Source organism: Strix aluco, chromosome 1 (genome assembly GCF_031877795.1).
Source record: "Strix aluco isolate bStrAlu1 chromosome 1, bStrAlu1.hap1, whole genome shotgun sequence".
Classification (NCBI taxonomy): Eukaryota; Metazoa; Chordata; class Aves; order Strigiformes; family Strigidae; genus Strix; species Strix aluco.
The window spans coordinates 98,444,647-98,468,084 of record NC_133931.1 but is presented as its reverse complement, the minus strand read 5'-3'; the positions used below and the strand labels follow the sequence as shown (position 1 = coordinate 98,468,084).

Below are 23,438 nucleotides of genomic sequence, written 5' to 3'. Positions count from 1 at the left end.
AGAGAACAGTGAAGAAAGATGTGCAAGATCAGGGGAATTCCTTCTCGAACAAAAGGAGAGAAAAGGAGCGCAGAAGTGTGTGAACCCTAGAAGAAGCAAGGGGGGAGGAGGGGGAAGAAGTCTGGTTTCCCACTGTCCTCCATAACCCCTCATAATCCCTAAAATAGTAGGGACACTAAAGCAACTAAAAAAAAAATCTGCTACTTAACATAATCTGAAATTGTGCTGTGCTGATTTTTCTTCTTAACTTTGTTTTCAATTTTGTAATTAAGCACTTCATTGTGTGCTATGCTAGAATCACAGCATTTTCATTTTAAGCATGAACAGTGTTAAGAGTGACTCAAGCAAGCAGCGCCTCTAAATAGCAGAGTGCCATAGAAAAACCCCTTGAGTGTTTAGAGGCACTAGGCCATATTCCCCATCTCACTGATGGTGTCAAGTGTGCAGATACAGATAGGTTTTCCTCTGCTGGGTATTAGCCAACACCCTCTTCTCCCCCAGCCCTTGAGCAGGAATGAGACAGCTCCCAGCCTCCTCTCATCACAGATACTTTGCCTGCCATCTAATTTTCAAGCAGCAAACAAAATCTAACTCTGCCCTCCTCTGGGTAAAGAACGGGGTGTGATGCACATGCGTTAAACTTGTTTAAAATCAGATCCTTCGCCACAAGAATGCTTCTTAACGACATTTTGTGTCAGACACCACCACCAATCACTTCCTCTGTATCCTTGAAGAGACCTGCTATGAGGGAAACATTTGCCCCCAGTTTTTAGACAAGCAGCCTGTCTCTCTGCTATCAGTCTGCTCTAAAGCTTCAAGATAGTGATGGAAAGAGAAAAAAAACTCTAAGACTCTCCCACGCTGATTTTAATACACAGCATGCTAGCTGGTAGACTAGGCTTTTGTACCAGAAGAGATTAACCAGGATCTGCAGTAGCACAGACAAGGACGTGCATGTGTTCTGCCGCCTATAAATAGGCTCTCCACTTAAAAACACAACCCAAACAGCCAGCTGTTAACAACTAGACCACAGAGTCTAGGCAGCAATTGTTGCTTGCTGAATAAATCCGTGCAACCTACTCATGCTTCAATTGGCAAATGATGTACAGATTAATGTTTGATGAGAGGTGATGATAATAACATGATCTCAGAAGAGTCAGGAGTGAAACATGCTAAGCATGAAGACACACTTTGAACTGATGTTCAGTGGGACTGTGAGTGGGGCTTCCCAAAAGTGAGCATTTTTTCCTCACAGCTGCCACTGGCAATTTTGGCAAGCACAGGAAGGACTGGCAAAGAGAGGAAGGCTACCTCCATGCCTAGGGGCTTGCCTTTGGCTTTGAGTCTTACCTCTGTCACAGGTTTCTTATGTGATCAGTTGTCCAACATAGTGCTAGAGATTCAGCAACTTCCTACCTACAGGGATATTCAAGGATGAATGTATTGAAGACAGGACAAACCAAACTCTTCTCTTAGCCCTAGATACACTTATTGCAGAGCAGACTTGGGTCAGGGAACAGGAATGCAGAAAAAGTTCACGTTTTGCTAGGCTCATCTGAGTCTGCTAGTTTTAAAAGACCAGCCCCAAGAAAAACATATTGCAGGTACTCTACAACAACAACAACAAAAAAAGTACGATCGGGTCACGGAAGAGCCAGTGCTTCTGGAAAACACTGTTTCTGCTTGTTGCAGACTACTTGCTGAGTCCCTGCCAGCAGTCCAATACCTTTGTGCCATTCCAAATCTGATGAGTTGACCTGACTGTTTGCAAGGACAGAGATTCACAAGGCCAACCTGGTTTGATTTTCCAATCAAAACAAAACCCACACAAATGCCAAACAGAAAAAAAAACCCAAAACAAAACAGCTTTCCTTCAGTTAAACAGCTGAATCCTGTAGGGCTAATTTCATTGAACATTTGGTCCAAAAGGCTAAGCAAGGTTACCCCCACACAACTGGGCTGCCAAGCACCTTACACGATGGGGCCCCTCTGAAACAAAACACAGCCCTTCTGCCAAGACCATGCCATATCTTGTGCCCTGTGACAAACAGGTGGTTGACACCTGCTGACTTGATTTCAGTTCTGCAGTTAAGCTGGAGTTGAAGTTGCCGTTTCATCTAGTTTGTATTGCCTGTGCTGGAATGCTTCACCCCTGGCAGGCAAGTCTAGTTTTATGTGTTTGACCCAGCCATACAGACATCCTTCATCACATGAAACAGCTTTGCCACCAGAATACTCATGTAAATAAAATAAAGCATAACCTTCCCAACTTCTTGCTTTTTTTTTTTTTTTTTGTAATTAGGGTGGGTAGCAAGAGGAAAGAAGATCTTTGCAGCTCAGTAATTAAAGCCCTGAGATGTTTTCCATTATGCATGCCAATATGGATTCCAGTCTCAGACCAGTCTTAGACTGCAACAACTTCCCAGGCCTCAGCAGCAAGACTCTGCTTTAGGTAAGCAAAAGCAGAATTATGTTGAGAATTTGGAAACAGCAATTGTTACAGAAATAAAATTAAAAATTCATCCACATCTGGAATGACCCAAGAAGGAGCCTAAAACTCTCAAACAGGTACTGCTGAATTTAGCCATGGTAAATCCAAATTGTCACCCTTCCTTCTCCACCTTCCTTTCAGCCAGAGGTTACTGCTACTGTAACAGGAACAGCAAAATACTGTTCTTGTATGTGGTCTTCACAGGCAGCTTATGGCAAGATGTTGGCTGTATGCAAAAATGTAGTGCTGTAAAAGATGACAGCAAAACCTGACAGATCTTACCTGTTTTCTTATAGAAAACTACTAAGGCCACACTTTGAAATTTATTCTAGCACTGTTTTAAAGGCTGTCAAAGTTTATGAAGGACAGAGAGTGCTCGCTCTCTCACCACTCAGCATAGACACCCTCTAACTAAGGGCAAATTGTGTTGTAAAGGTTTGATGCAGTTTGTCATTTTATGCAAAAGCTTGAAATTCCTTTCAGAGGAAGCTAAATATAAGTCAATATATCTTAGAAGAAAAGCATGGGGGCAGGGGAGGTAATTGATGGTTGAAGGCCAGAGGGCACTTTTTACTCCTTCTGGCTGTGAGGCTCTCACCTGGGAACTGTTTTTGACATCTAAAGATATTTTTCTTTCTCAGCGCTCCAGAGTGCATGTCAGATACCCGTCAGTTCTAGAATAGGCACAGCGTGAAATACTTTGAGAAGCTGACATTATATCAATAAGCCATATGTTCTTCTTTAATGACCACAATGGGAGTCTCTTGTAAACAACAGGAGAAATTATCATGGATATTTAAAGGCTGAACATTTGCTTAATTTACTCTAAAGAGAAACATTACTAGTACCATTATGTTGGTCATATGTTAAACTATATAGAGCATTAAAGATCTAGGGCAACAGGTATAAAAACCAAATCACAGTCCCAAATGGATTGAAATCTATCTGCAGTCTTCTTTTACAGGAATTCAAGTTCCGGAGCTCATAACATGACTGAATGATTTTATCAATGTATTTTTCATCTTTATATTGTGAATTACAACTGAAGGTCCCTGCTCACAAATGCTGGATGAAATATCATTTCCCCTCCCAATATCGCCACCATGCATTGTTATAAAAGCACCAGGACAAACCACTAAAACATTCCTGCAAGGGTTTATTAAAGTCATAAAGGCTGGATCTTCACAAGTCTTTGAACTGCACTGAAATCCCTCATTTTTAAGCATATATGTGTGTGTATATTTCAGTTTTCTTGAAGAAAGCCATCTAAACGGAGTAACCTGCAATTATGCTTTGCTTTTACAATAATTTAGCACTTCTGCTAATCAGGGAAATGCAGATCCTGGATGCACTTGCCAAATTTAGACAATTCTACAGTTTTACATTTTACATATCTATTCTCTGATAACTGCTGAAATAACGTCCTTTAACTCACCAAATTCCACACATTATCACCCTCAACAACAGCAGGCTCTCAGGCACATAACTTCTTTTATGTAATAATTAAGCTAGTCTGCAGTGAGAAAAATACAGAAATGCACACAAATACATACAGAAAAATACAGAAAAAGTATAAAATAACTCCAAACGTCAGCCACACCAGTTTTAACAGTGAGCAATCTGAATACAAGAGGTGAGATTGACTGTTTGCATTTTGCTTTTTCCCATTTACTGCAGTAACAGACTGTTCTGTTGCACTCACATGGCTTTTCACCACTTACACTTGCAAAACCCAGAGTCGTTTGCAGAGGGAAATCAGCAAAGCAGCTGTCAACGTAAGTGTAAACATGATGGTCCCATTATCATTGCCCAAGCAAAATGTTGTCTTAGAAACTCCAGCAACCTGGCAAGGCTCAGAGGCTCCACAAGCCCACTGCAAACTTTTGTTGTAAGGTTTCATGTTAGGATTTCATCTCTGATTGATCACACATGTCAGAAAAGTATGAGATTGTTGTTATCTCTTAGGAATGCAAAATACATCTCATGCATATGTGGAGCGCAGTACCTAGTCTAAGAATCAGTTAAATCTTCAGGAATAGTGTTCAAACGGGAGTTAAGTCTCCTGCTGTCCCTTTACACAGGGGACATTTTCCATCCTGACACAAGACCAACCAGCTTTTTATGTCTTAGCACCCCCTGTTCTGGGCACCCGACAGAAACAGTCCAGGCTCAGCACTGTAATGCTTATTTCTAAAGCTGGTATTTCAAGCACTTACAGTTCCAGGGCATAGCTCAAAGAGCTCTTCTCTAACGCAGTGATTTTTTGGTGTGTTTTAGGCTATTCCCCAGCTCAGCCTTGCTGACTTCTTTTAAAAAAGCATTAAACTGTGTCCATGCTCATGTGGCTGTACTGGTTTGTCATCCTTCCTTAGTAAATTAGAAAAGTCATCCATGAAGTGAGCTGGGGAAACAGCATCATCCTGTGCTCTCCTGTGTAATGTTGCAGCACACTGCTAAAAATAGCTGCTGCCTTCTACTCCAGAGATGGAGGCTTCTTGAGAACAAGGCATTTCTATACTCAGGGTGTACACATGATACACAGCACGCTGGTATATCACCACTTGTCCATATGTAAAGTGAATAAATTTGTAATATTTCCCCAACCTAAAAGCTATCCCAGCCACACAGCTAGTATGCTTCTAGTAAACACTCTTCATCCTCCCCCCCCCTCCCGCTTAAGCAGTTGTATTTCAACTCCTGTTTTTTTAAATTCTATTCCACAACTGCTGAAGCAGCTCTGTGTTTCTGCTAATCTTTTTGGAAATATAAGAAAGTGAAAAATGTTTCAGGAGAAATTTTGGAACCTCTTTGGATGTGTGTGGTTGTTGGGGTTTTTTTAAACATATTTTGTTTAAATAGAAGCAAACAACAAGTTTTTGATCTCAGCTCTCACATACAAATCTGGACCATTCCCCATTTAGACAGAAAATGGAATCAATCTATTTCTGAACAGCTTTTGCATTAGGACTGAAAACACTCTCTGCGTAAGAGTATAGCAGAGGACTTAAGGAATTGAGTGTGAAAAACAGCTAAATAAGGGGGAATATTTAGCTGATTCTTAGATGACATATATACAAAATTTGTTCCCACATACTACTTCACACCACAAGAAGGTCTAAAACTCTTATCAGGACAACCTCAATTCTACACAGGCTTATGCAAACAAAGAAGTTACAGCCCCTGTCCCACAACAAAACAAGACAACAGATGAAACAGAACCGGCTCTATGCAAAGTTCGGCAAAGCATGAAGGTCCCTCACTCTGAAGAGGGCAGAAGCTGGAGAGACGCTCCCTGAGAAAGGGAAGGGACCCACTGAATCAAGGGATGGAAGAAGTGATCACAAAAGTTTAAAATATAAATATGCTACTATGAACCAGTAACAGATAAAAGAGGCTGGGAGTCTGAGGGAAGCTGCCATTGAGCAGAGAAGCAAAGCCATGGCACAGCTTCCCTAGAAGCTCTGACAATTTTGCATTAGACATCTGCTAAAGTGGTATTTGGTTACTGTGCAAAAAGTATGTTTATGATGCATTGCTTACAGCAATTATGGACTGTATTTGGCAATGCAGTAAGCCCCTTTCTGCCTCACACACCTAAGAGACCCAGAAGATGAGCAGTGCTGGCTTCATCTCATTGCACAGCCAGCCTCTCAGCCCCACAGAAATGCCACTGGAAACAAGCAGCTCCTCACCTCATCTCCACTACCTGCTCAGAAACTGTGAGAGGCCAGTGCTTTGCCTGTTCAAATTCAGGAAAACAATGTTTGAAGAGCTTTGCTCAGCACAACCAGCATTCTGTGAACAGCAGCAGAGCTCTAATTAACAGCACAGACTTCATCTCAGCAAACTGTTTTAAAAGAAATTTAAAAGTACATGAATACTCCAGGTTTAATCCATAAGGCAAAGAGCTGAATCACAGACTCTGACAAGGCAGTCCCTGGAAAGCAGCTATATTATACGCTCCATTTGTCATTCCAAGAGCATCCTAAGTCCAATGTGTAGCAGTTCTATATGCAGATAAGCTGAAAGAAGAATGCCAGTTTCACCCATGAGGAAAGTTCAAATCTGGAGTCTGGTTAACTTCACAAATCTCCCTTACCTCTAGCATGGAAAAGTTGCAGTCAAGTCTGGCAGTCTCTCTGGATTTCTGCCAGACATCTAGATTCCAGACAATGGCATTTCTCCTGAGCCCTTCCACAAAGACCAAACTGCAGTCAGGAACAAGCGAAGACACCAGCTGACTGAAGCTGGAGGACTGTCCACCATCTCAGGTCACCTCAGTGCTCTTTTGGGACAGCACTCCTCCAGGAGCAGAGCTGTCCTGTCCTGCAAAAGGAGCTCTAGCATCACTTCACAACAGAGCGAGCCTGATGCCTGGAATATTCCTGGTCTGCTTCTGCAACTACAAGCGCATGGGATCACAGGCCTATTTCATTCCCTGTGAGGTAACTTGCCCCTAATTGCAGTCTTATCCCAGTGATGAGCAGCAGCTCAAAGTGGGACTGTCTGTACATCCACACTTCCTTCATTAGCACAGCATCTCACGTAGCTTATTCCCAGGGTTGGAGAAATATTGCCAAGAGATCCTCATTTACGCATACCCTTCTGACCACACATATTAGTTCCCCTGATCTGATAGGGCTTTGGCTTGTCCTTCTACAAGGGTTTGCACTTCCAGGTTCCTGTATTCCCTTAGGAAAGTGAATTTTGGCTTAGCCCTAGCAGTTTCCACTGGATCTTTGATAACTTAGTTATTAGCGCCATTGGCTTCAAATTTGATGCCAAACCTGGCATCAAATATTCCAAGTAAAATTATACAGGTCTGAAAAGGTGTCATAGTTTAACCCCAGCCAGCAACTAAACACCACATAGCCACTCGCTCATTCCTTCCGCCTCCCAGTGGGATGGGGAGGAGAATAGAAAAATAAAAGTAAAACTCATAGGTTGAGATAAGAACAGTTTAATAACTGAAATAAAATATAATAACAATAATAAAAAATAATAATAGTCATGAAAAGAAGTATAACAAAGAGAGAAATAAAACCCAAGACAAGTGATGCACAATGCAATTGCTCACCACCCGCTGACCGATGCCCGAGCAGTGATTCACCCCCCAGCCAACTCCCCCCAGTTTCTATACTGAGCATGACGCTCTATGGTATGGAATATCCCTCTGGCTAGTTCAGGTCAGCTGTCCTGGCCATGCTCCCTCCCAGCTTTTTGTGCACCTGCTCACTGGGAAACTGAAAAGTCCTTAACTTAGGATAAGCGCTACTTAGCAACAACTAAAACATCAGCGTGTTATCAACATTATTCTCACACTAAATCCAAAACACGGCACTGTACCAGCTACTAGGAATAAAATTAACTCTATCCCAGACAAAACCAGGGCAAAAGGCCTGGGAAAAAGGCAAGCTCAGCCCAAACTGATGTGAGATTTCTGAACTATTCCCAACCCAGCTGATACAGAAGCTGCTTTGACTGCATTGAATATTTTTGGAGAACAAATCCACTGTGAGTTACTATGCAGAGCACAGAACTCTCTCATACTATGCAGTCTGCAAGGACCCTTCAGTGGAAAAACCACAAGATTTTTCAGAAGACCAAATCATCCACCAATTCAAATAAGGGTGACAACACAGATCCCATTAAGACCAACAGATACTGCCATTGGCAGTTTCAGCAAAGATGGGAAAGGCTAGTGTATTTGGGCTAAGATGGATACATGAGTAGTTTTCATAGAGATCAATTTGACAGAGGAGCATGAAGTTTTTGCTGTTGCTTTGGAGGGGAAAAAGAACAAAGAGGGATGCAGGCAAGAGACATACTTCAGGTAAGCACCATCGTTCAACTTTATGATGTTTTTCCAGTTGGATAGAAAAAGCTCATGTCTCTCAGGCAAGCTGTGTTCTGCACAGAATTGGATGCAGAGGTGGGACACAACACAGAGGTTCTGAACACCATGAAGGTCTGTCCTTCAAAACCATCAGGACAGTTTTACAGTCATACCTGTGCCCCCCACCTACACACACACACTCAGTATTTCACCATATTGCAACTAAAACTATGAAAGGCCAACCTGAATCCTTGTTCAAGAGAGCACTGTGCAAAAGTTGCTTTGAACACTGCAGTAAGAGAAAAACTTCCTTGCAAACCCTGCTCTTAACTGAGTAGCAGAGTACCTGACTCTTCTAGTAACAGTAACTAGTAGAATTAACTTGCTCTTACTAGAGAGGAAGGAAGACACTGAGTTTTGTCAAAAATTCCCATTTCCTACTTGTCAGATTGCCACTAAACTATCCCATGTTCATGAGAAACTTGCAACCCCAAAGAGAGACTTTAAGCACCCCTACTCCTAATACCAATTCAAGCAGGGATTCAGTGCTATTCACTTGAATGCATTCAGTCAGGAAAACTGAAACAATAACATATGTGAAACAGCTTGAGTCTTGAGGATGTGAACTGTACAGAATTAGTTAACAGAATTTTTTCTTTAAACCCACACACTCACCATAACACTCATTTAGTAAATCTGTATAAGAACTGTATTCAATAGCAATCTGCATGTGAACATTCTGTGAAGAGAAAGACTAAATTCCATGAATCAATAATTTGTTTCAATTGTCTTCTGTTTACTATCTACACTACGTGAATCTTAACTTACTAATGTTGGATATACTCTGTTTTAAATCTCTGTATAAGTGAACAAGGCCTGTGTTTACTTTGACTTCAAAGAGAATTAAGCATCTGCAGAAGTGTTTTCCAGACTGAGCTGAACTTTATTAGCTCTGCTGTCATAAGTTCAAAAAATAAAAATCACCACATCATCTAAATTTAAGACAACAGTCTTCATTCAATAGATCTTATATTTTGCAAAACAATACTATTTATATGATGTTGGTATCATATATAGTATTGTAGTTAACATTAGTGTAATAATGATGAAATATTTGTTATTACCATTACAATGTTGGCATGTTGATTTTTAGTATTGACAGAGTTGCCTGAAATATCTACTGTTTACAACATTTGTTCTAGCTAAAGAGATTTGGTAGAATTTGCTAATCAACTGCAACCACTTCCCACCCATAAAACTGATGCAAAGAAGGGAAAAAAACCAGCTAGTGGGATCCAAAGACATAAACACTTTTACTTATAACTCTGTAAAGAGAAATCCCTCTCTCTCCATATGGTTTTCTCTTGGCTCTTAATCATCTTTTCATTGGCTTCCAGCTGGCTGTCTCACTATCATCTAGCAGTATCAGTAGCAAGACCAACTTGTTATGCCAAAGTCAGGCACAGAAAGATGAGAACTGCAGAGTAGCATGATTGGATGCAGCAATCTTTACTAGGAGCAAACCTAGCATAAATGATGCATGGCAGGGTCACTGCACTTGCCTCAGCAGAGCAACCACTGCTGCGTTCCCAAAACACAGCAGCAGGTCTGCGTTTGCACTTTTTAGTAGTGGGAGTGAAGAACGACTACTACAATTGAAGCCATGGGGAAATTCTGCAGGCAGAAGTGTAATTACCTGAGTGGGAATTCTGGCAGAAAACCCAAACCTCTTTCTCTCCTTAAATAGAAAGAAATGCTGTGCAGTCACCATGGAGAGATTACGTACAGCATTTGGATCACATGCAGCACTGAAATACAACACACACAGAAGAGCCAGCCATGGAGCTGGTTTAGCGAAGCACAACCAACAGTCAGTTCTCCACTGACTACAGCCACCTGGTCAGTGGCTCCTCTTCTAGCCCTCTTCCCATTCCCAGTCTTACAAATATTAAGCTATATGTCAAAACTCAGGCTCCACATTAAAGGTAGAAGCTGCTTAGCCTATCCAGGAGGTACCTAGAGCCTGACATGGAAGAGACAGAGATGGAAGCCCTGACAAATTCATCCACTACCACCCAGGTAAGATTTCAAAGTGGGAATAGAAGAAAACCCCAGGGAAAGAAACATCATATAGTGTCTGTCTGTGAAAGTCTACTTGGATTTAGCTAAGCAGACAGTCTTTGAAGTGCAGCAGTTCTTGCACGGTCTGTAGAGGCTTTGACTTCAGTTGCAAAAATTCTCAGTATTGGTCCATGTCCAACATCTCTGGTTTCCAGTCCCCTTATGTAGCCAAGCCCACCTCCTCATGTCTCTCTCTATCCCTTCCCTCTGCCCACTCCACAATCCAGCTCGTTTTTTGTCTTCTGCCCCCACCAGCCTCAACCCCAGCTGCAGCCCCCATCTCCTGGGGCAGATTTTTCCCCTCCACTCTATTACCCATGTCTCTAGGGGACAGCTTCCTCCATGGGACTGTGGCAGCACCCAAGGGGAGAGTCACCAGAGCACAAGGAAAATGGGCACCCTTTTCCCCTCTTTGGCCACAGGCACACTATGGGCTGCAGTCTTTCAGAATCATTTCGGCATTAAACTCTTCCCCCAAAAGGCTACTTGTGCTCAATAATTGTCAGGGCACTTCCTCTGTAGCCACTCAACTATTCAGTCATCTTTTCAAAGAGAAATAGTGCTCCTTAGAGTCCCTAAAAAACCCACTCTGTCACTTTCTATTGTTTGAAGTCAGTAGGAACATTGTCAGACTAAAAACGTCAGAAATTTGTGTCTCTCCTCCAAATCAGCCAAGCTTTGTTTTGTTAATAATTTCAGCCAGCCTCCAAACCTTAGGAGAGTGCAGTTTATCTGCGTACATGTCAGGCTGGTGATACTACGTGGGAATCTTTCACTTACTGAGACCCACAAAGTGTTGCTGTGTATCAGGAATGCCATTCCACAGGGAGTGCTTTTCTCACCTCTCTTCAGTAGCTCACTAATCTAGGAGCATAAATCAGAGACAGCTGATAAGGTTGTAGACACCCAGATGCCCTGCCTCCCATTTAGTTTTCCTAACCAACCTGCAAGCTACCAAACAGCTTCAGATTTGGGAGGTTTAAAAACAACTCTCTTCATTTTAAAATACACATACATTTCAATTTCCTCCACATAACAGCAGTCATTATAGAAACAGCTGTTTCTGATTTTGTAGTGATTTTTTCCCCAGCATGCACATCCCTGTGACTGGCTTTTGTTTTCATTCTCACAATACAAGGCATAGAGATCTGCACTTTTTTCCCTTTCCCACCATTACTACTAGCCTCTTACAGCTCCTCTTTCTCTCCACTTTCAATGTTGTGCTTCACAGAGGCTCCATTCCATGGGTTTCCTTAAAGGGAAATATCTTATATTTGTATTTATGAAGAATTATCCTCTGTTTTTCAGCCAACACCACACATCCTGGTGCCTTGACTGTACTGAAACTTGCTCATTTTAAATTTTACAGATTGATGAAAAGCTGATAAAACAAGAGGAAGATTTTCTATCATCAGTCAGCAGTGTGAGAACAGTCTGCTCTTGAAAGCCTGTAGCTCCAATTGTTCAGAAAAATACTATTCAACATGTCAACTCAATCATGTGCGTAAGATACTAAAAGATCAGGCTCTAAGTGTACATAATCCTGTTGAGATCCGAGAAGGTTCTTTTCATAAATATGAATGAGGGTCAAGTTCATGCCACTCGTTACATCCCACGTACTCTTACTTCTTCAAACTATCACTGTCTTTATGTGCCAGTAATCAATTTGTAAAGCATAAATCATAAAGCTTACCTGGGTTTTGATTAAGCTACAGCCTGTGATTTTACATTTAATTGATTTTCTTAGTTTGATAACCAACATTGTTTCCATTTTATCACCTTATTTGTGTTTGAAGGAACAAATAAAAATCACCTTTTTGCAAGGATTAAAATTTCACCTTATTTACTTACGAACAAGTTTTAGAACTGCACCATCACAGCAAGTGTTTAATCAGAAATGCAAACAAGAAGCTCAGCCTGTACATCATGTTCTGCCATACATCAAGCAGCATTCACATTTCAGCATTATCACATATAACCTGCAAACATCTGCTAAGGAGAGGAAAAAAAAAAACAAAACAGCAACAACAAAAAACCCACAGACCAAAAGGTTGACTTGCATTCTGTGTGAATTCAAACTGGACACAAGAATCAGGTCCCTGTTGATTAGGGATGAAAAAAACCCAAAATTTCTTGGATGATACTTTTTTCTGGAGAGCCAGTAGATGCACATGTAAGAGTTCCTTGCAGCTCTAGGATGCCAGCCCAGGTAGGTACAAATGGTCACACAGATGCACTCTGAGCTGGGCAGAGATGCTAGCTACACCCTGGAAGCCGCACAGTAACCTTAGTGCAGTGCTTTGCACACTCAAATAAGACACACGAAGACTGGAAAGACCACTTCAGGCTCACTGCCATGCGAAGGAGTTTATTCATTTATTCAACCATTTATTTGCCATGCAAATGAGTTTATTCATTTATTCAGCCAGCCCAGCTGAGGGTTTGGACTGGAGACAAGAGGAACACAGAGGGCTGCCTGCAGCCAGCCATCCAGAGTCATCTCTTAGGCTGGAGTCACTCTGTCTCAGTGTTGGAGTTCATTTGATTCTGAAAGATCACCAGCCTCACTACTTGAAAGACGCATTAGTCATGTAAACATCTCTGTTTCACATATATGGAAAAGAAATTTGACAAGTTTTACAGAACGTTTTCCACTACAAATCAGGGTAAGGTCACAAGTTGACAATTTGTTAGCAGGGTCTCAGGAAGTTAAAAAAATAATAATTCCTCATAGGTATTAATTACTTGGGTTTTTTTGAATCTTTTGATTTCATACAAAGAGACTGTTTCATGTGAATATCGTTGAAAAAACCAACTTATTTCTTCTAACTTAACAGCAGACGATCTCAGCACAAGTGACCCAAGACATGATCTTCAACTGGCAGCACTTTAACATTTCTCTGCTATCTTTTATAACAACCTCTTGGAATTATAAGCCATGGCTGCTTTTTTTTTTTTTTAAATTTCCTACAGACATCTACTTCTAAGGATGTGAACAGACTCAAACAGTATAATCAAGAAATGCTACAGTGATCTCAAAGGACCCTTAAAACATTTTTCCTAGTCACAGCCTGTCTCTGTCTCCTGATGACATTTCCTCCCATTTAAAAGTTTTCCTTGCTGCTTGGAATTCCAGATTCAGGAGTGATCTTTTCCAATGGCTAATGGTGCTGAAGAACACTTAAGAAACCCAACCAGAAAGTGAAATGTGTGTGTATTTTACATGACAGTATCTTGTTCCTCTAAAAAAAAAAAAAATAAAAAGGAAAAAAGGCTGGAGATCCTCAAGTGTCTTCACTTGAGATCCCACAGGAGGCTCACTAACACCCTGAATGACCTGTACAGATTTGCTGCTCTCAGACCAACATCCCAGCTGTGCAGAAGAAACACATTCCCTCTCAACTTCAGAGGAGGGTGCCTAGACAAAGATGATGACGTCTGTATGCCAGGACATAAGAAGAAATCCTTCTGTGGTGTTATTTATTGTAGCAACAGGCCCTGGCAACGGTTAGACTCCATGGTGATAACGAATAACCAAGCTCCCAAGGAAGAGACTAGGGCATTCCTAACTCCCTGGACTTGCAGCAAGAAGCAGATGGTCACAGTTTCACCATGGGCTGCAATATCTCTAACAGGGTCGCTGTCACAAAGCTGTCTTCTGAGGAGCTACAGTACAACCAGGAAGCCAAAAGCCAGGTAGTGACTTCTTCCCAACAGACTCTGTATAAAGTATGTTAGGAGATGTCTTAGCACACGAGTGTACAAGGACATACGCATACAGAGAAATGATTTTGCTAATGTTAATGGTAGCTCTGACTGTCGGGGAGCTCTTTAAGAGAAGGGCTCTCACTCAGCTTAATACAACCCTTATACTGCAGGGGAAGCAGACTCACTGCTTGGCCCCATGCATGATCTGATTTTACAGCACCTTAAAAGTTGCTTTTCAGTCTGTCCCACTTGCCTCATTAAAGGTACAGTTAGAGCCACCTATCTCCCACACCAGTGATGAATTACAACACTGCAGCAAGGTGGGTTTTGCCTCAAAAAGTAGTTATTATAAAGCAGGGGTCTTGTATATATGCAAATATTATAGGATACATGTGCACAGCCACTTTGTGAAGTTTGCAGAGTTGAGCTGGCTCAAACCCAAACATACAGATATGAGACAAGAACACTCCTAGGCTCTAATCCTGCATTCTTTGGAGGTTCAAAGCTATTGTTCAGAAGGTGCACAGGCTAACACCTTACCAAATTCTAATTTAAAACTCAGTTTTAAATTTCTAACCAATTATACGCATACATAAGGCACTTAGAGTACTGAAACAATACTCCAATATAGCCAACTGGATTATGGACACATTTAGGCTTAAGGTCATTGCTTCTTTTCCAAAACACTCCAAGAGACCTTTTGTCACCATTAACATTCACCTGTGACAGAATATTGTTAAGTATCAGGAACACCTTTGTCTTCCACTTCACTCTGAACCTGCCAATTCTACAGGACTATTCTGGATACTACCTTAAATGATTAGAAGCCCACAGAGCTGTTCTCACTTGTTTCTTCATTTTCTTGTAGTCTAGAAATTACAGCATTGCTGGAACAGAGGCTGTCCCCTCACAGGATGGAGCAGCTGAGCCAATGGGCACTTCAAAAGATGGAGCCAGACTTGAAGATGTGACCAGCGAGGGAGATTGCTCTGAGGAACTACCAGAAAGATTTACATCTTCTCAGAAGAGCAGCAGTGCACAAAGCACAGGTAAACAGTAGCTGAAGTTCATACCAGCTCCACAGACACACACCTAGGAGGAAATAATCCTGATAGTCTACTGCTACAGCCAACTTCTGTACCCAGAAACCCAGAGCTCTTCACACTGGTTTATAACCATGCAATAGTAGCAGAAAGTATTTCCTAGCTGATGATTATGTTCTGGCAGCATGACTCAACCCTCACTACCAGAACAGGCAGCAGGGTAGACACTTTTCTTGACAGACGCCTGGAACAGACCAAGAGAACAAACTCAGTGTTGTCCCCAGGGGTAGCCCTCTCTAACTGGGATTACAGCACACTGGGAAGACTCATTGCTCACATAAGGGCTGTCAGTCTGCTGTTACAATGAGTCAGTTTTTACAACAGAATGGTCAATACAATGCTCCTGACTAGCATTAGGTAGATACAGTAAGTAAACACCATGTTGTTCCTTAAATTTGCAACCAAAAGTTGCAGGGTCAGTTATCATATAGAGAAAAATATAAAAATACCAGGAATAGTCATGACAATAAGCAAAGGTCTGCTAAGAATTTTTTTTTAAAGTACAAATGAACACTAAAACCCAAACTTTCCTATAATCTTAGGATAACATTGTAGTAAGAGTTGCTAATGGAAAAGCAGCACCATCTTTGGCACATTTAAACCCCCTAATTTTGTAGTTTAACTCTTGTATTTTTCAAGTGCCACGAACAGCTTACATTTCATAAACACACTAAATGGAAAATCTACAGTGGTTGTTTACTCTTTGTAATAAACAAGTGTTGTAATAAAATATTTCAAATTGAACACAAAAGGAATAATTACTGGTGTTTGCTATTCATTAAAGAGGACTTAACTCCCAATGCCACAGAAGGACATGATGAAAGGATTTCATTTCAGATTGAACAAAATTATTTGCTTGCTCTGAAATGGTGTTTCATTTAATTTCAAGCTCCTTCACAGGAATTTTCTAAACAGAAAGTTTTTGAAATCATGCTTCAATTCTCTGTTTCAAGACAAAAAAGCCCATATCGTACCAAGATATTTCAACTACATTTTTCTCCTGAATGAATAGATTAGTAAAACCAATACAAATTCACATCACTTGTCAATGTTGCCCACTCATCCTGCTTTTATTTTTTGCCAAGATATGTTTTGCTGTATACTGGCTTCTGACACTTATGTGTTCTGACTGACAGCTGAACCCCAGTGCTTTTTGGGTGACTGGTTCAGTTATTTTAGGAGAGGTATGGAGTCAGCTTTTACAAGGTGGTAGATGTTCTGTATTTTTGTTTTACAACTAAAAAAATAAGCCAACATTGTCATACTCACTCTGCTTATAAAGACTGGCAGATGTCAAATAACTGCAATTTTGATTTGGTCCAAGCGTTCTTCGTACAAAAGCTCTAACTTCTGCCAGTAGAGGTTGGGCAGATGGTAGAACTGTCAACTGAGGGTTGAAAAACCTGATGGGTCTTGGCAATAAAGTTGTTCGTTGTTTATTCATGTCTAATATGTGGAAACTAAACAGCCACTCAGAAGGGTTATCAAAATAATTTGTTTTTTATTCTTAATTGCTATTTATAAATATATAATTAAGTGTTGGAATGCTTATGATTAGACTCAAATGTAGCAATGCTGTTACAAAAAAAAAAAAAATAAATCACAGACCACAAAAGCATATGAAAGTTTGGTTCATTTAACAGAAGAACACAGTAATCTTTACAAGATGGCCCATTAGTAGGCTTGTATTATCCCGTCCCAGCCCAACTTTCTCCGACTAGATCATAGAAACCTTGAGAACTTGAATTATAAAGAGTTTCCTATGGACCCTCTTTGGGAACATGCCCAAAAGTTGGCTTCACAGGCCTTCAGCACATGCTTCCGTGCTTTCCTGAATGTGCTCCTGTGGGTGTAACTGACTACAGTGAGAAACTGAACTAGATTCCTGCACTGTTTCTCAAGCCATTAAAAAGCTTACTGCAAAGTTTAAGCAGTGAAGAGAACCTCAAGCAGGCCTTCTCCACTGGTCATTCTCAGTATGTAACCTCTTAAATAAAAACTCTGGCATTCGAAATAGACCATGAAGTTTTGTTTGAATGCTAAGTGCTCTACAAGTATTAAGTTTTAATATTTTCATCTTTTGAAGATCCACTGCTCACCAGCGAGTTCATCAGTAAATCATGGCCCTTACAGGAAACAGAATGGCAAAAATCATCAGACATTCTTGAGGACCTGAGGATGCAGGGAATAATCAAGAGCCAAAGTACCACTGACAGGACTGGAAAAGTGTATGAAAACAAGGTAAGCATCATTATATGAGACAGGACCCCTGCTACAGCTCTGACCCTGCCGTGAGCACCCTGAGATTCAGTTTCTGCACACACAAGACATCCAAACATTTCCTCTAAGACTTTAGGAGCAAGTTGTTAAACAGAGAACTGTATTATGGGGCTGTTAACACAGCAGACTGGCAGCAGTTTTCAGTTGCTTACAGCTTCTGAGTCCATTTCAAATGGGGACAAAGGAGACAATGACAACACTAAGAACTTGCTCTTTGAAAAACTCACTGGAAGTTACATGCTACAAACTTAAGTCCACAAACCTAGAAGAAATAGTGGTGTCAGGGCTTATAATTAAGACCTCAGAAATCCTAAATATTCTCACTTCTGAGAAATCTACAATTCGTATTTGATCTCAGACTAAGAAACCACTACAAAATGGATTTTTAAAAAAATTATAGAACTAGTATTTGACTAAGAAGCTAGTATCCGTTTTCTTTTCATTCCAAATTATAACCTAAGGTTTATTTTGGCTTCTGAACACACGTTTATCATTTTATTGTCAAGCATTGTGTTAAGGATCAGATGCTTCTTCCAGATAGGGTTTCTAGTACAGACGTCAGGAGGGAGAACGTCTGCAGGGAGTCTGTAAGAAGTTTAACACATTTATGGGTAGGTGTTGTCCAAGGCACCATCCCACCACTGCTTGAACACAGGAACAATTCAAGCTCAAACTAAGGGTGATTCTGAGTAGCTTCGTCATTTGAGGCAAACCATTCACATGTCTCTAACCTCAGCCACTTACACTACTGAAGATTAAACAAACTTTCATAAGGAGGACTAAACAGGCAAGTGCCACCTTACAGTCTGGCCACTGGTGCTGCCTAACACATTTCCTATTGCCAGCACTTTGGAAAACAGGGCTGGAGGAGCTCCGAGTACAGCTTCTCCATAGCCTTTACTTCCCTCAGACAGATTTTTGAGTCTCCGAGAGGATTATCCCCTCTATGGCTAAATTTAGGTAACACGCTGCAGGAAGGTTTTTGTATTGTTCCCCTTCATAAGATAGGTGAGCATCTGTTCTTTTTTTTCCTCCTGTATTAAAAGGCTGTCTGGTATTAAATTACACATACTCTTTTATTGACAGAAACTCAGTCTATGCTATTTCTCCTTAGAGAATTTCTATCCTCTAAACAGGAGGAAGGCACATTTTTTTGGTCTTAAAAATCAGCAAAGCTTTTAAAAAATTAACCTCATACTTTTCAGTAACAAAGCCAACTTTTCTAAGTGATATTTTACATTTGAGCTGGGCCCACTGCTGGGTAACCTACAAATGAAAACATAAACCTGTCACTAGCTGTTAACTATTAGCTGTCCCTTAGTAGCAATAGAAAATTTGGCCTGTGCTACCTCCTGTAAGAGTAATTTATTCCATTAGAGCTCAAATCCAGCAGATTACCTATGAATAGAGGGACTAAATGCACTGAACACAGACACAGTAGAAAAGATTTATTAGCCAGACATATTCCAAATTACAACATGCAGCTCTGGATTTTGAGCATTAGCACATGGGTAAATTCACATCTGAAATTTTGGAATTGACCAGGAATAAGCATTAGTAGCTTTATGCCGAATTTCTGTCCAGCACTAGCTTCAATGAAGAAATGAGCTCACAGACCTCACAGCGTTGTGAAAGACAAGTACAACCAGGTCTGAGATTATTTGTACAATAATATCAGAGATAGAGATATCCTGACAAGAGCTTTCCCTTCCTGTGCATAGTTCTGCTCCATATAAGTGTCTGCATCCCTTAAGTCTTGGCAGCATTATCTGTCTTCTCCAGATTTTCTGCCATCACCAACACTGTGAAACAGCTCTGCTAGAAGCCTTCAATCTTTTGACCATGCCGCACTTTACCCTGAACAAAGGAACTCCAAGAAGTACAGATTAAGATGCCTTGTTATACCTGTTTCTAAGCGCTACTGCTCTAAAGGAGCAGAACTTTTGAGAGAACATTTTATGGGTCTAGCGTAAGAAAGCCAAGGAAGAGCCTTACACCCCACAGGATAAACCAGCCTCTACAATTTTAACAGTGGCTCTTACTAAAAGTGTCAGCAGAGCCAGAGCTTCCACCTAAGATACAGGTACCTAAGCTTTTTTTCCACCATTACAATTCATCATTTGGGGGGGGGGGGGGGGGGGGGAGGGGAGAGTAACTGCTATTTTTCCCTTCCGTGCTTCAAGAAGATTGTATGGAATCATAGAATACCTCAAGTTGGAAGGGACCCAATAAGCATCATCAAGTTCACCTCCCTGCAGGACTACCTAAAACTAAACCCTATGACTAAGCATAGTTCAGATGCTCGCTGAACTCTGACAGGCTTGGTGCCATGGCCACTGTCTTGGGGAGTCTGTTCCAGTGACCGACCACTCTGTCAGTGAAGAACCTTTTTGTAATCATAGCTGATGTCAAACATGAAAATATTTAATTGTCACCCCTGAAGAGGTACATTGAACTCTTAATAAACACCCCTAGGTGCAAGAAGGAGCAGGAGTTGAATTACAGGCAGCACTGGACACTTTGTTCATTAGTGCACCAGCAGCTGTAGAATATCATCTCTCAGGTACCTTCTTTCCAAGTCTACCTTTAAAGGCACTACGTGTGTGAGCTAGAGGGTAAGCAAAAGGACCAAAAGCTGTAGTTTCAAATAGAACAGTCTATGGGAATTTTATCCACTTATGAGTTATCATTTACAAGGGATGCACACAGGTTATTATTTTAGCGTTTCCATTGCTGTTAGCTTTCAGTGTGGGTTCGTTGAAGCTATGAGGACTCAATCTCCTAAAACTGTTTAGCTCAAAGATAAGTTCTTTTCTCAGCTTATATAGACACAGAACAATCTGGAAAGCAACCTGCTTGCTGAGTACCCTGTTTGGTTTGGACATATTGGGAATAATTTTCCATTCATCTCTTCCTATGCAGTCACAGTTTATCTTGGGTAAGGAATGACATGCTCAGTATGCAATACCTTCCCACTTTGGGCTTTCACCAGAATGGCCCTTGTCATTAGATAAACAATTTCTTTTTTTTTTTTTTCCATTTGAAAAAGTCTTTGTTTCATTTTTATGATGATTGAACATTGCTTTGTTCAGATTTTTTTGTGTCATCTGCATTCAGAACGTCTCTCCTTTGTATATCAGTTTTCTTCCTACTGATTCATACTCCACCTTCATCTCACTAAATGAGTCATCTTCTATACTATTTGCAGCACTTAACACTTCTGGCAGCAAGGCCTGACTTCTAGAGTTATTTATGGCAATAAAAGTCTGGGGAGCAGATAGCTCAGGAAACTTGTAACAGGATAGTGATTATTTCAACCCTAGGTCCTTGGTGTGGGTTTAACACTGCTAAAACTGCTTATACAGAAAACACTAGAATTCAGCCTCCTGGCTGATCAAACAATCACCACATCTTTCCAGGAATAAGTGCTACCCTCAGCAGCAGAGCCCAATCTAGGATTGGGCTGCTCATTTGTATGCAGCAGAGGCCAGCAGTATCATGATTATGAAGCTCTAACAAAACCATTCTTAAATCTCTTCAGCAGTAATAAAGTAACTTCCCTAAATACTTAGGGCCTCATTACCAAATCCCCACATCTGCTGGGTGTACAGCAACATCGCAAGCTTCACAGACACATCACTCGGCAGAAAAGGGGAACTCTCACTGCAGACAACACTCACTCATGAGTGAGCACTGAGCTTATTAGCACATCATTATTTCTAGGCTTTCATGGGTATCAGAGTCCATCACCTCCGTGCATGAAAAAAAAGCAGAAGGCAAGCAGCAAAGTGTCACCGCAACATCAAAATATACTCTTCTTAAAGCTTTTAATGTCTCTACAGAGAGATGCCCTGGAAAATACACTGAAGAAACCACCAGCTAGGTTGGAAAAAATTCAGTTTGAAAACAAGGAAGTGGGTGATTTTACAGTGAAGGACATGAAGACTTCTGCTGAAGCGAAAAAACAGGTCATCTAATTCTGCTGTGTATTTTTACAGTGTTTGCTTATCACCTAAAATCCTCTACTTTTTATAAATCGAGCTAGTGCAGACAGTTTATGTACAACCTACTACCAAAACCTGATTAATGGCAGTGCAGTGGGTCCTATAATCATCTCATAGATGTTGGAAGTCCAGGTTTATTTTTGCTGAAAGCCTGGAAGATTAAAAATATGTATAAGAGGAAACTTCTGGAGCAGTCTTTTTTTTCCCTATAGCAAAACATGCATCTTCCCCAGACACCAGAATAAATTGATTAAATGCAGTGCTAACTGGAGTAACTTTCTGATCACATTTAGGTAGAAAGATAGAAAGAAGTGCGGCATATGCTTGACATGTATCTACTTCTATCCCTCATTACAAAGCATCACTGGTTTTGTTGTTTTGTTCTAGGTTAGGGAAGAGGAACTTAAAATGCCACAACACATCACATTTTTTCCAGCAACTGCCTAAGTTTTGAAAATCAAGGAGTACAGACACCCCTCAGCTCTCACCTTTAGATGGTGAGCCAGGGGTTCTGCTGAAGGAAATAACTGCAGTAGAAGCCATAAACAATTATACAGAGGACTTTGTCATTCAGCCTGATAACTTACAACTGCATCAATTAAACTATCTGGATCTAAGCTGTCTCACAAAAATGAACTCCTCTGCTCCCTGCAGCTGTCTTTTTTTTTTGGAATAAGTAAATGATTTATCATGAGGCACAGCTGAGTCTTGCTGCTACCTATCTTACCTGGGAAAATGGTATCTAAACTTAATTGTTACTAATTGAAAGTAACAAAACAAGTGAGAAGAGTCAGAAAGAGGCAAATTGGTAACTAGCCAGTCATTCAGTTCTAGCACATACATGTTGTTATGATTCCATCAGATTTACTTTATTATTATTATATTATTAAATTTAGCTCACTTCTTGGATGGCTCCACGAAAAGATTCCCTTTCCCTAGCAAAGAGGGCTGGAAAGGCGTTGTATACCCACAGGAAGACACAAAAGCGAGAGTAGACAGGAAAAAAGCTGTGACCAGCAGGGATCTGGGGCAGTAGAACATGGTGGGATGCTAAGAGTAAGAACAAAGACTTAACTTATTGCGCAGCACAACTGGCAGAAGTGAGAGCTTCAGATAGTAAGGTGACAACAGGCCCCAAGAACATCTACTTGGCAAGCATTGAGCATACAAGGGAAGGACAGAACAAGTACTGAAATTACAATGGAGAAAACAACTAGTGAGCCGAGATGCACAAAGCACAGGTGAGTTGTCCATATGGCAGGAAATGACTGTTTATGTTACAGAGTGATGTGTTTGGTCAGTCTTTTAACTTTAGAATCCCCTATACCCTACCTCCAACACACACACAACATTTACTACAGCCAGCTCTTCCAAAAGCAAGAAGTAAAGCAATTGTACCATTTGTGCTCTCCTTGCTATCAGCCCTGCCATCCGCTTCTGGTCCATCTCTAAACACATCCATCCCCACTTCCATTTGGGCCACTGGCTCTACCCACCTCACTCTCCCATGAATCCCACACCACCCTCACCTCTGGTCCTACCATGGATTTTTACTTTCTTACCTTCAGCTACAAGGGACACCTTCTTCCTTTCCAAGCCAAGGAAATTCACCTGCAGCACAAGACAACTCTTCTCTTAAATCACAGGCCAGACACTGCAGAGCAGATGAAAAGGTAGTCCCTATTTTTACAGTCTCATCGTAGTTCTCCCTATCATCCTCATGAAGAAAAAAAGCTTCCCTGCTTTCCCTTCTCTTGCCAGACTTGTACTAAATCACTAAGGGGAGGAGCAAGAGCTCATCTCGTTTCCTGAGCAGCTGGGATCCCACCTGAGGAGCTGAGTAAGGCAGCCCATCAGAAAGAGCCTCGTCTTTCAGCCCAGCTCCAGGCCTGGCC

General features: G+C 41.1%; 1 protein-coding gene across 1 annotated transcript; it reads left to right on the top strand.

The window, feature by feature from the left end:
• Positions 1 to 14,043: 14,043 nt before the first annotated feature.
• STMND1 (stathmin domain containing 1) lies at positions 14,044 to 22,160 on the top strand. The gene is given in 7 exon segments (XM_074848382.1): positions 14,044 to 14,144; positions 15,025 to 15,205; positions 17,346 to 17,500; positions 21,382 to 21,507; positions 21,931 to 21,983; positions 21,985 to 22,122; positions 22,124 to 22,160. Coding segments are annotated over 7 exon segments (774 nt in total). The 5' UTR covers positions 14,044 to 14,060.
• The last annotated feature ends 1,278 nt before the right edge of the window (positions 22,161 to 23,438 follow it).